Raw genomic sequence first — 13,939 nt, forward strand, 5'->3', positions numbered from 1 at the left:
TTTTCTTCTTTCCTTTGTGACCGTGTTGCTTTGAGTATTTATTTATTTATTTTTCTTCTTCGTCTTCTTCTTCCAATGAACCACTTTGTTAGAGTTCACAGCGTCCAGGGTCACGACTGAATTGAAGTGGTAACACAATTGTTTTAAGCAATTCTTGTAATGCATCTGAAGGAAATGGAACATTAAGGAAGAAATTACGTTTAAATGTTGTGGCATTGTATTGTTAAAGTCGGTGAGTCACCATGGCAACAAAAACCCTCTTTGCAGCACGAGATAAAAAAAGCTGCAATGTGAGGCTAGATGGTTTACTAAGCATACGGTATGTGCATGTCATGCAAATATAGTTATGCTGAAAAAAATATCAAATTATCATTGGTTTTAAGAAATTATTATGCCGACACAGACATTGAAATTTTACGGCCCGAGCAATTGGTCAAATTCTGACTCCCAACAAAATAAAATGGCAACAATACACCAATGTAATATGCAAAATGGTGTCCAATTGCGTGTGGGGTGAACCCCAGTTTTCACACAAATCTGTATGTCTAAGTTTGTCAGTCATGCAAACCAACAACTTCATCAGCTGTGTGTGTGGCACTCAGGTCTGTATACGACTAATCATTGAATGGTGGACACCTAGAGGCCCAAAGACAGTCCGAAGTGTGAAGGTAAAATGGGTGCAAAAGTGGCACATACCCGTAATACAAGACTCGTATCCATGCGTCAGCGGCACATAGGCGTAACTGCACATTTGCATCCGTAAACCCCGTGGCACGTGCGTGTAAAAAGAAGATTTACATTCATACAAACATGAAAAGTAATTTCGCCTTCATTTTCTAAGTGCACAGATACAAGTGGCTAAACACGAGCTCTTGAAACTGCAATTGTGACACATTGCTAAGTTTTCCACCTCAACCACCGGCAAATCTGGTGCATAAGTTCCACATACTCGTAGAACACGATCCGTATGCGCGTGCACCCTTTTGCACCTCTTCTCGCACCTGTAAGTAAAACTAATACGCACTCGTAGAAGTGGCGGCAATACGTGCCTGTTCCTCCATGCACGTTCCCGGTAGTCACGTGACGTCTATTGTCCAATCGGCTGCAGCGACATCCCATGTCATGGCGGTTTATGAAGAATTCGGATAGAAGGCGAGTCTCACTGTTATCACTGATAGAAAGACAGACGGTAAGTGCTTCATTTAGCCACGTCACTTTTCCTCGGAAGATTGATGCAATATAATGGCGCAGCGTGTCGCTGCAGCTGCTTGGACAATAGACGTCACGTGACTACCGGGAACGCACATGGAGGAACAGGCACGTATTGCCGCCACTTCTACGAGTGCGTATCAGTTTTATTTACAGGTGCGAAAAGAGGTGCAAAAGGGTGCACACGCATACCGATCGTGTTGTACAAGTATGTGGAACTTATGCACCGGTTTTGGCGGCGGTTGAGGTGGAGTTTCAAGAGCTCGTGTTTAGCCACTTGTATCTGTGCACTTAGAAAATGAAGGCGAAATTACTTTTTGTGTTTGTATGAATGTAAATCTTCTTTTTACACGCACGTGCCACGGGGTTTACGGATGCAAATGTGCAGTTACGCCTATGTGCCTCTGACGCATGGATACAAGTCTTGTGTTACGGGCATGTGCCACTTTTGCACCCATTTCACCTTCATACGAAAGTGACATTCCAAGATCCCATGTGGCACACATCCTTACAGCTGTGGCATCTCGCTGACTGGACAAATACATGCATCTTTGCAACAGCTTTTTATCGTCCCCACTCGAAGGGGGATTTAGGGCATAGTCATGCTGCTTCTCTGGAAGACACACTTGGACTTACTCAAAACATTGGCACTTTAAGTGATGGGTAAATGACGTATCATGAAACTGTATTGCTGGGTTGATGAAACAGTGTCCTAATTTTTAGAGGCCACTAGATGGCGCTCTTGGTTTAGTAATGATGTAAGGTTCATTGAATTATCTGTTCAAGTCCAGTGTCCTCTGAAAATCAGGACGCTGTTTCATAAAACCTCATAAACCCTTCCTAACTGTGCCATGGAGCATTCACCAGCACATTGCGATCACGGAGAACGTAAGGAGTGTCTTCCCACTGGGAAAAATGAGAAACAACTGGAGAAATTTTGTTCAGTATAGAAATGAACATACATTCATTCAAGCTTTAAATCATATGAGGAAGTAGTATAGTCTTGTTCTACTTTCTACTTCTACTTTCGTTGTGGTGTGCCATTGCCTCAAGCCAAGCAGACAGTACCATAAGGCTCTACATCTATTGCACTCAGTTCATTTCTAAAAACAATTTCTACTTTCAGTAGCAATAGAATTGACTTGTTACAGCGCTTGCAAGTTTCAAACAGTTGGCAGAGCTGCTTCATGTCATGGGTGTTAACAAATGGAAAAATCAAACCTTATTACACAATTATTATAGAATTCCAAAAGGACGGTATATGACAGCAGCATCTTGCCTGTCGGGACGGCAGTTAGGGATCGTGGATGACACAGTGAAGAGTCATGATACCTCATTAAAGTGACACACTTCACTGATTCTTCTTTCTAAAAAAACCCTCTATCCATTCTCGAGCCTCAAATGCCCTGAAAGATTCCTGCACAGGCTTTTCTCTTTCCTGGTTTGTGCCCTGTTTCTCAAGCGAGGCTGTTTTATATTTGACCATTAACAGAGGCACAGACAAATTTAATGATGCATTTTATTGTCCACAACTTGAATGATAAACTGCCTTTCTCTGTGCCTTTCTTTGTCCTTCCTTGGTTATGCTTTTGTGCTTTGCTTTTCATGCTCGGGCTGCATCATAACTTGTCAGTCAATTTATGACACTGGAGATAAATATTCTAATGGCAAGCTCTTCTTTCATTTATATATTTATTCATCTTGGGAAGACACTAGAGATGAGCTAATCTGGATTCATGATACAGTATTCCCATTGTCTAAAGCCATGAAAAGCACTCTGATAACATTTAGCTGTTTCAACTGTCAAGCGTTTTAAAGTGAATGTGCAACCTCCCCAACGAAAACTTACCATCAAGACCCTGACATGTCATGATAAATACTAACCATGGTATGCTTCTTTTTTGGTGTTAGTGAATGGGAATATCACAGAGTAGATAACCCAAGCAGCTTGCAGCAGACAGTGCCATCTGGTGGCCTCTGAAAATCAGGACACTGTTTCATGAAACCTCATCAACCCTTCAGTACTGTGTCATGAAACCGCATCTACCCATCAGGTTCTGGCAACATGGAGGGAGTGGCCCATGGGGTCATGCACCTCACGCTCCCCCGCTCGACACTACGGAAAATGTTGTTCTTTTTATGCCAATAAAATGTAAGCATGCAACCTGGAGGCTGCCTTGGTTGTCATTACAGGATGCGAAAGGACACTTTTTCACCACCACTTTATCATGCCAAGGGAGTGAGGACGGGCAAACAAATCTCATACAGTGACACAGCAAAATAAACGCGAACATGACTTTCAACCAGAGTTTGCAACAGGGATTGCAAAGTGCATATTGATTTTTGAAGTTCATGTTTTCCACAGTGGCAGAGAGGGAAACGGGGATCTATTCTTGTTCAACTGTGGGTTGGCTAGACCTGGCACAGACAGGATTTTTGAGTGGGATCAAAAGTATTTCAACTCCCTCTGGGGTGAGACTGTGTCCCTGAACAAATCTTTCTTTCATCTCGTGCGACAGCTTTATCTTCGAGAGTAGAGAATTGACAAGAAGGAGAAGTGGGATCGAGGTATCAAAACATGCTGTGTTTTTATGGACACCTAACCAATGTGTTTGATGGCGATGACGACAGCCATGTTCTCAGAAATGAATCTGCCCGATTTCAAAAGAAGACAGGTGTTATATTGAGGAAACTGTAATTTCCGCGTTATTATTTCTCAAATGCATAATGGAAAATAAAGGATTCAAATTTGTTGTGTGTCTCTCACAGTACACTTGACTCACCAATAACAGTTACTATGAAGAAAACAGCTGGAAGCATTGATGGAAACTTCATGCAAAGACAGACCTAACTAAGAATTTCAGCACGAATAAAAACCAAGAAAAACAGTGGAGATGTCTTCGTGTGAAGGGTTGCTGAAGTTCCATGAAACAATGTCCTGATTTCCAGAGGTCTGCCTGCTGTCAAATGTTTGGACTTGAACAACTTATCCAGTGGAACCTCACATCATTTCTAAACCAAGAGCGCCATCTAGTGGCCTCTGAAAATGAGGACACTGTTTCATGATACCTCATCTATCCATTGCTAGTTAGTTACAGCCAGAGAATTTTACAATGCAATTTATGCGATAACTGAAACATAAATAAACATAAAAATACAAACATTTTTTCCCTGAGTGGACTCGAGTTACATGCTTAACATGTTGCTACCATACCTCATATATTCACTTTGCGCTCAACTAGAGCATGGTAGTTTACTTTAACCTTATACTTGGCTGTCCACAGATTTTCAACGCTTGCCAATATGCCAATGGACCAAGACATCTAACACAGCACATTTACAACCATCTGAGCAGGAGGAAAGAGAGAGAGAGAAAACACTGAATTGCCTTTAAAAGATGTGGAGGTGGCCATTATTATTCTGACCACGATCAGACATTTGGTGTTTGATAAGGCACCGTGACTGTCTCATTACCCCTGCAACCAGACAAGTGTGGGCAGCACACAGGAATCCTCACCTCGCTGTCCCTGCCAGAAGAGCTTCTACACCCTTTCTCTGATAAACAGCCTAGAGCTTGAAATCCGCCTACAGATCCTCATCTTTGTTCTCTCCTTGGTTTTCTTGCCTTCCGGTGAGACAAGGGAACACTAAGTAGCTGTTGAAGATCAAGCGAGTTGAAGACGTTTCTGGTACTTTGGCATGTGTGAGTGACTGCAATAGATTACAAAAGCCTACCACTAAATCATAACACTGCTTTTCAGAAGCTGTTGCCAGAGCGAAGAGTGGATTTATCTGAACAAAATGTAGGTTGCTATACTCTACGGCAGGTTCTTTATTGAGGGATGGGTGGCACCAAAGAGAGGCGTGCGTCTTCAATAGAGCATACGCACACCTACATATACACACGCACGTTTGTATCTCTATCTTTGTGAGGTCCACTCATCGACACAATCCTTTCCCCAGCCTCTCCCCCTTGACCTAACCATCCAAAACAATGGGCTAACCTGAACCAGGACTCCAACCAAACATAGATGCAATCATAATAACATAGTCATTATTCTGCATCATTAAACTGAGGCTTGGATTTGTGGAGTCTGGGCAGATGGTCCCCACAAAGCCATTTGGTCTGCACAAGGAGCTGTTTTGTCAAGAATTGGTCCCCACAAGTAAGGATAAACCATGTACACCTCCACACATTCACTCACATGCACTGATGGGTAGATGAGGTATCACGAAACAGTGCTGCAGGGTTGGTGAAACAGTGTCCTGATTTTCAGAGGGCACAAGATGGCGCTTTTGGTTCAGGAACTATGTGAGGTTCTATTGAATTAGTTAGAAGTCCTACACATTTTACAGCAGACAGAGCCATCTGGTGGCCTCTGAAAATCAGTTTCATGAACCCTCATCAACCCTTCAATACTGTGTCATGAAACCTCATCAACCCATCACTATACACATGAATCAAACGACAAGCAATTTTATGAATATCAAATACATTTCTGACTATTCTCTATGTTGAAGGATGTGAACCTAACAACCTGGCTATACCCCATACCGCACATTCATTCATGCAGAAAATAAGGGATCCCCCAGCAGGCCCTCCCTTGGGTAAACTAAGCAGCTGCTTAGGGGCTTCTCACACTACAGGTTCTGTCTCAGGTGGGTCTGAGTCCAATTCACCCCCTGCTGTGCAGCCTCGCACCTGTGAGCCTTAGGTGATGTCCTTTCTTTTTTTTTCTTCTCAGCTGGCGGCGCTCTATGCAAAATAGCTGGTTTGTGACCCAAGATGAAGCTCGTCTTAAGGAAGTTGTCATCAACCACGCGGCAACCTATTTACCACCACCGGCTAACTCGCTTTATTTCTCTTATATCAGCTTTTAACATTATGAGTCGTCCTCACCTCAGAACTGAACTGACGACGGAGCTCCGGGATCAGGTCCGCGGCGAAAACCCGAATCGCTTATGTTCACATCTAGGCCATCTGAGCCAAAAGAGCTTTGTCTTGAGACAGAACCCCGAGTATGAAAGCGCCCTTAAGGTGCCCCAAAGACTTATGAGCTATTATAATGCAAGCTTGTGATAAAGTGTTTTGCATCTTTCTCTGTCACGGCTGGGAATTTTCATCTTATATAAGCAAACCAAAGCTTGAAAAAAATAAAGTAAAGAAGAACTATTCACTTATAAAGACTGCCCACCGTCTCCTGGTTCAGCCATAGGATTGGATATAGGATGGCGGTTCTTCTACGGTGACAGAGAAGTGCAAAACACATTTACAAACTCGTGAAACAAATTTACAAATTGCGAAACACATTCAAACAAATTTACAAACTTCTTTCGCAATCTTCTTTTCGCATTTTTTATAAAGTGTTTTTCAGACCAATGGCAATCCCCTGCGATTGGTACACTCTAGCAACCACTTCCGGATGACGTCCGCAATCTGGTGCATCCCTTTTCGTACAGTTCTTTGGAACATTTGCATTCACTGGAAAGACATATACAAACCCTGAAAAACACATTGGGGAAAAAAACAAACAAAACATTTATTGCTAAAGAAGTTTGCGCATTTGTTTGAAATGTATATGTTTAGCTCATCGTAAATTTGTTCCGAGAGTTTGTAATTTTTTTTCGAAAGCTTTTAAATGTGTTTTGCACTTCTCAGCCACCGTACCTCTTAATATGGAAAAAAATTGCATCCAGTTTTCTTTCGGTAAGAGAGGCTTACTTGCTGTGTGTAGGTGTGTCTATCTCTGTGAGAACAGGTTTGAGTTTTTAACCAACAGAACGGTTGCGAAGTAAGGACCCAATGGGGCCCCCTCTCCATTAGTCCTCATTTTGAAGATTAAAACTTAATAATCGGATGATCATGTTCCGGTTTAAGTTTAGTTAAGAGTCATGGTTAAGGGAAAGCATTATGCCAATGAGCGTCCTCACTAAGACATAAGTACAAGCAAGAGTGGGTGTGTGTGTGTGAACACCTTGGACACATTAACTGTATCATCCTGCTGCTAACAATCCACACCTCCCCACCCCTGAGTCTCCCTTGACTACTTGACCTCATTCCCCTCCTAGACCACTAACCAATACTGAATTACCTATAAACCTGAGGGAGCACAACCTACAGTGATGGCTATCGCAATGAAATCTAAAAATCCCTTCTGAGCGAAACCTCTGCCTTTGAAAATGCCATTCTCCAGCTAGGGCTTTTGGGGTTTCAATCCTTTTCCGACCTCTCCCATCCCCCCCTTGAGAAAGTTCCAGTTGGTGGCCTCTCTTCAGGGTGAATGATGGCAGCACCAAAGGCAGACACATTCACACGTAATTACCCATAAGCCCCTTGGAGGGCATATCCAGTGCGGACGAGTCACATCGGCTGTGTTCCCCTCTGTCTCTCATTTGTTCTGAGAATACCATTGAATCCTATCTCCAAACACAACTTGCCTCTCTCTTTGCAAAGCCCAATTATAATGAAACCAGTTTTGAAAATCTGACTTTGCACGAGGATTGTCATTAGCATAAATATCGCTCAGAAACTTGATACGTTTTTAATGAATTAATCACTTCATGGTTAGTCCAATTCAACAAAAGTTCAAGTACACAGAAGTGTTCTAACGTTCCCATAAAGACTTGAAGGCTTTTGTGATTGGTCACAGCTAAGCTTCGGTGCTTTCGGGTAACGAAGTCCGTCATGCCCAACGCCTTGTGGTATTATGAAAACATGGGGTTGAGAGTACATTCCAAAGAGGATTTTTATCCAGATAGCCTCGAGGCATATTTACAGACACATTCAAATGCAACTGGAAATGCATTTTCCTTTAAAAAGACACTTTAAAAAAGTCCTTCTGTCAGCTGCTGGAATTCTAAACATTGAGGGGCATCGGTCCAATTCTAGGAACAAGCATACGTTACATGATCCCAGTGTTAACTTTTAGTAGTGATGGGTAGATGAGGTTTCATGAAACAGTGTCCTGATTTTCAGAGCCCACTAGATGGCACTGTCTGCTGTAAAATGTTTGGACTTGAACATCTTATTCAATGAAACCTTGTGTCATTTCTCAACCAATAGCACCAACTGGTGGCCTCTGAAAGTTAGGACACTGCTGTTTCATGATACCTCATCTACCCATCAATAACTGTATGGCATCTTCTGGTCTAGTCAGGTTGCCACCTGGCCTGTGTCGACACGACTGAAGTCTGCTGTCATGAACCGAAACTTTTACAACGCCGTACAGGGGAGCCATAGTCTCCGACACTCTTCCCCACGTTCAGTTGGAAGTAGTAGCTCTAAGTATCAAACTTAGATTTGAGGTGGACCTGTCTACAAGCTTTCTGATTCCGGGTCAGATGATTATCTGCCACAGTGTGCTCTGTACGGGCACTGCGGACCTGTCAAGTCCTTACAATTAATGGGCCATGCCAACGGCAGTGGTGTCAGCAGGATCCTTTTTGTCCCTTCTGGGCTTTGCGTCAGCAGTGCACCAGGCGGTGTGTCTTTACTTGCTTCAAAAGACGACACTCCAGAATCTATTTGGTCTTTCGCTGCTGGTTTGGTTCAGAACCACAACAGCTACGTGGTTCTGTCCAGTCAGGAAATCTGATAACAGGATGGCCAGAGGTTGACTGGGACCTGCAGTAAAGACTGTTGACGGTGTGTTGTCCTATGCTCTGTTGACGGTCATTAGGAGGAAAGTACACATTTTCATCTGCATCAATACAAAAGGGAGAAAAGATGTGGTACTTGCTGTTCAGTATATACAGTACTAAATGTATTCTTTGTTCTTTTAGTCTAAAACTAAAACTACAGATCATATATTCTGGATGTATCAGGCTCATATGAAACACTTAACAGCATTGACTGAAAGACCATTCCAAAACAACAAAACATAATAAAAATATAGAGCTGGATGAAGATACATGTAATTCCAAAGGATATATCAATGTATTGTACTGTGTGTGTGTGTGTGTGTGTATATATATATATGTATATATATACAGATACATACAACGCGGACAGTGCACTGATTTATGACGCTGGACTCCTTTCAAAACACAAGACATGGTTAACATGACGAAGGTCACTTGAATGTGACCTGAACACAGAATCCTTGGGGCTTTTTCCTTGAAGAGAAGTCAGAAAGAGCGAAGGTTCCCTTATCAGCTGATTAGCTTTAAAGGTTAGAAGGGCTTCACTCTTGTCTTACCATCTGCGCTGGGTTGCAGTACCACTGCATTAGGGATAGTATAACAGATGGTTTGAGGGCTGTGTTTGGAAAATGTCAGGACGAATTGCCGTCCCAAGATAATTACTGTTTTGAGCAGCCTCATTTTAATCTGCATTTGCCTCGAACCTCCATACATTTCTCCTTGACATCCATTTGCTGTTGCAGTGCACTTCCTCCAAAGCTACTTTCCATGCACTTTAGAAGTTTGAAGTTGGCACATTCGCAAATGAAGTACAACACTGCATTACAGTGTATAAGACTCAAGGAAAAACCATAAATAACTGAATACCAAATTGTTGCATTACTCGGGGTTGTTTGAGGAAGTCAAAGTTGCCAGCCCGAATGTGCCTTGTGAAAAACACTTCAGGACAGTTGGTTCAGGACGATGGTTTTGGGTTGAGTTGAGAGGTGAGTGAGCCAACCCCAACAACTCGTGGCAGTGTTCTATCTCTAGTCCAGAGCGACTGGCCATGAATCACATTTCTGGGACATCGACCTGTGCAGTTAAGAAGCTACACCCAACAGTTTTACCTGCTGCGGTGTAAATGGAACAGACAAAAGATAGTCACCGCAGGTTGTTTGCAAGGCAGCTCATATAAAACACCCTCAAACCCTTGCATGGCCTTGTAGCCATTTTGTGTCAGGACTTATTGATGGCATTCACTGACCTGCCCATTATACAGACCTGCACCGCTGGCACAGCATGGATTGACCCATCCACAACCGCCACCACGCATCAAACTCCAATGGTTTTGCGATACCGCGGTCCGGGTCTTCAAGGACATCTCAAAAGAAAGGTTCTTCCTGGGGAAATCCTCAAGTCAGCCAGTTTTGTCTTCGTGATTTTCGGCATTGGATTTGGGGATAAGTCTTTTTACAATTTTCCTGCCAGATGTAGAAGTCATGAGGCAGTGACGATACTTTTGCATCGCTCACCAATCCCCCAGGTACATTGAATTGTGAACAAACAGGATATTTTCATTTCGAAGACGTCAGATATTGACTACCACTGCGTAAACACAGGAGTCCAATATTGACTTTTAAGTCAGCAAAGTTGCATGTTGGCACTTTAGGCTTTCAATTCATTGTATCATATGGGCATCGATTATGATCATTAGAATCACAGCCATACTCTTTTGAAAGGTCACACAATACCTTTGGGGCAAAACATTGGCATCCATTCACGCGTCATCATGCAGCATGGAAGCGGGACTTCTGTATCAATATTGCACGCTAAAGTACTCTCGAAAGTAGTGAATAATTGACGCCATGTGAGTGAGGCAGTGTTGAAGAAGGCAAGAATTTCATACCTGAACCATGGATGATGACATTACGAAGCTCAGAAATGGATGGCCAACGCAGACAAGGGGGCCACATAGAGAAATATAAAGTACAAAAAAAATAAAAATAAAAATAGAAAAGCACTCAGAAAGTGCACACCCTCGCTCAATCTCCCAATGTTAAAGAATCCTGGATCCAGACGGTGTCCCGCATCAGTCTCAATATTGAATAATATGTTCCTTGTCCCGTTATACATATTACTGTACATAACGTTTCAAGTTAATTTGAGTGTAGCCAGACCAACAGACAAGCCAACGTTATTGGAAACAAAACCTCCTTGGTGGAGAATTGTTCAGTGGACGAAAGAGTGAGGCCCATGCGTGGCAGGTCTGGCTTAAAAACGTTTTCTGGAAACTTTGGATGATACGGTGATACGGATTATAGAGCGCACCTTAATATTAGCCGCACCTAATAAAATTGAGAAGGAAAATAGATGTTCATATATAACCTTCACCGGTCTATAAGCCACGGAAGAAGTGGTGCCGTCTACGGCGTAGAAAGATCGGTGTTGCACCCATCACCCTGAGATTCACTTCTAGTTTTGAAAACAGGGTCCTTCATGGAGACTGATTTATGAAACAAACTGGGCAATGTTCTGAACTTTAACCATGAACTTGTCACCTCTTATTCACAGTAAAGCACTTCAAATGTGCCATTCCCGCCCGCGTGTCCAAAGACACCACAGCTGCTTCTCACCTCTGCTAACAGAGCACTGGTGACACGCAGCGAAAACAGCGCAGTTTGAGTGCTTTCGGGTAAATAAAACGCCTGTGATTTCAGCGATTTGATGTGACGAAGCTCAATATATTGACAACAAGACGCTCTTTAGCCTGTAGAAATCCATATATTAGCCGCATTGGTGTATAAGCTGCAGGGTTCAGACCACGAGGAAAAAACTCGCGGCTTATAGTCCAGAAATTATGTTCCATTTGAGTAACATACTTTCTCACTCGTGATGACTGAAATAGATCTTAATGAACAATGTTTTTAAAAAGGCTTTAATATCCAAACAGAGAAAGGGGGGAAAAGCAGAGTTTTTTTTTGTGACAATCCCTCTTTTTCAGAGAGGTGGAAAATATGACACACTTTACCTCTGAAAGCAAGATCATATTCAGGTACCGATGTGTCCTAAATCATTGTTATTTTCCCACATGGGTTGATTTTCATAGGAAATAATTTTTTAAAACAAACCAAAGTAAAACAAGCAGCACAAGCAAAAAGCATCAGACATTAACTGGATTCCTCTTAAACAGTTATACCACATGACACAAGCCAGGTGGTTTTAGTTTCTTTTCACTCATGTCACTTCTGGATTACAAATCTGAAGCCCAAAATGGAGGACATATTTAACTAAGCCTTAGAAAATACATAAAAAGGTGAAGTACAGTGTCGACATAGAAGATGTATGACTGTTGAGCTGTTTTCTGGAAATTCTGAAGATGGCACATATTGGTGAAATATACTCTGTCCATGTTACCCATCGCACATCCATCCAAAGACGATAAAAAGACAAGCAAAAGAGAAAAGAAAAGAGCCTAAAATTGAACCCAAAAGAATGCAAAGCAAGGTTACAAGGGGCAGACATTGTGAGAAAACATCAGTAAGACGCTGCTATAAAAAGAAATTAAAACAGTGCAGAAATATTGTTTAAACCCCTCTCCCAAAAAACATTTGAATTTTTTTTTTTTTACCCATTTGAAATGAAAACTTAAGTCAGAAATAGGCTTTCGTAGTTTCTTTAAATGTATCTTTGTGTCTGTTCTTTCTTTTCAATAGTCTTTGCGAAAATATAGAGCAGAACAGTTCTCTCTTCTCGTCCATCCACGACAATAGTAAACAATTACAGTTTGAGATCCAGGATTGCAGGTAAAAGGGAGCATTTTTGTGAAAGAGCTTTGCAAGTGTGTGCAGTTGCACTCATGTACTTTTGTGTCTCCAGAAGTACTTGGCATGGGGTGTGCGTGGTATTTCTGTGACGGTGCACAAGTGTGTGTCTTTTAAACTTCAGTCTGAAAATCCCCTTCAGATGAGTCAGGAGTGTTAGCGGAGAAAGAGTCCCAGTTCTTGTTGTGCAGCTCCAAGCGGTCTTTTTGCTCCCCAGGCACGATGGATAGCTCAGGGGTCATGGTCTTGAAGCTGTCCCAGGAGCTCGGATCCTCTTGGTTTGACTTTTCCTGATGGGTGAAAGAAAGAAAAAAAAAAAAGAAGTTTGTGACACTGAATTGCTCAGCAAGTTGAAATGTGACATCATTCTGTTTGACTCTATTGTTTCATGCTCAGGAACGTTGGTTTATAATGGCGAGCAAATTAAGTTTCATGAGCCAGAGACCTAATATTACGTCCTAATTCACAGCACAATGTATTATTCATCTTCACTGAAATAGGACTTCAAAGCCAAAGGTGAGTGAACAGAGACATTACACAGGACTGGATGGCATTGTTTAACAAACCAGCCCTCTGATATCACCTCACACAGCAAATGCGGTCCTATTTTTTTACATTTGATTTCATTTTCTGCTGATTTTAAAGCCCTTAATGGTTCTGCTTTTCCAACTTTAGTGGACACTCTAAGCATCTGTGCCATGCTTAAAGGCGGGAGTGTCAAACTCAACCACTCCAGGGCTAAAATGGGAAACACAGTTACCTGAACAGGAATTGAGAATCCAAACCAAACACAGTATCATTCACTGTTAAATTATATATAGTGTATAATATGTCCCTGTGGTTTGTTTCAAAACACATTAAAAGTCCTTCATCTTCATCACGCTGGAGAAGCAAACATAAATCCATAAATCAGACTGCGTTCTACCTGCAACAATTTAGAAAGTTATAACGCTGAATGGCAACACTGCTGTCTTTGTGGGTCACAATATGAAAATGAATTGAAGGTCTATTGTTTCCGTGTTTTGCTTATCAATACTTCTTCTGCAGTCACCTTTTTTTTGTTTTGAATTATGTTGTTACCATAACTTTCGACTCTGGGCTGCCCCGCCAGTGGACATATTGGTGAGCAGCAATACCAACGTCAAGATTGAATGCAAGTATGTGATCAGTGACTGCAACATAATTTGAAAAAGACAGGTATATTTTCATATGTAAAAGGAGCATACTGTAAATGGGTGTTTCAGTGGATTCAAACTTGTCCCTGTTGCGTTCAAAAACAGTGGTTG

General features: G+C 42.0%; 1 protein-coding gene across 21 annotated transcripts in view; it reads right to left on the reverse strand.

Annotated features, from left to right (window-relative positions):
- Window positions 1-10,895: 10,895 nt before the first annotated feature.
- The window catches only part of adgrb2 (adhesion G protein-coupled receptor B2), a 222,921-nt gene continuing 219,877 nt past the window's right edge, over window positions 10,896-13,939 (reverse strand). For 8 of the 21 annotated variants that reach the window (XM_053861365.1, XM_053861375.1, XM_053861373.1 and 5 more), the window contains one exon: window positions 10,897-12,943. In XM_053861365.1, coding sequence (XP_053717340.1) covers window positions 12,767-12,943 — 177 coding nt within the window. In that variant the 3' untranslated portion in view covers window positions 10,897-12,766. Of the gene's footprint in view, window positions 12,944-13,939 lie in introns of all 21 variants that reach the window. The other 13 variants (XM_053861377.1, XM_053861369.1, XM_053861376.1 and 10 more) reach the window with 6 other exon arrangements.

This window comes from Synchiropus splendidus, chromosome 4 (assembly GCF_027744825.2).
Source record: "Synchiropus splendidus isolate RoL2022-P1 chromosome 4, RoL_Sspl_1.0, whole genome shotgun sequence".
NCBI classification, from domain to species: domain Eukaryota; kingdom Metazoa; phylum Chordata; class Actinopteri; order Syngnathiformes; family Callionymidae; genus Synchiropus; species Synchiropus splendidus.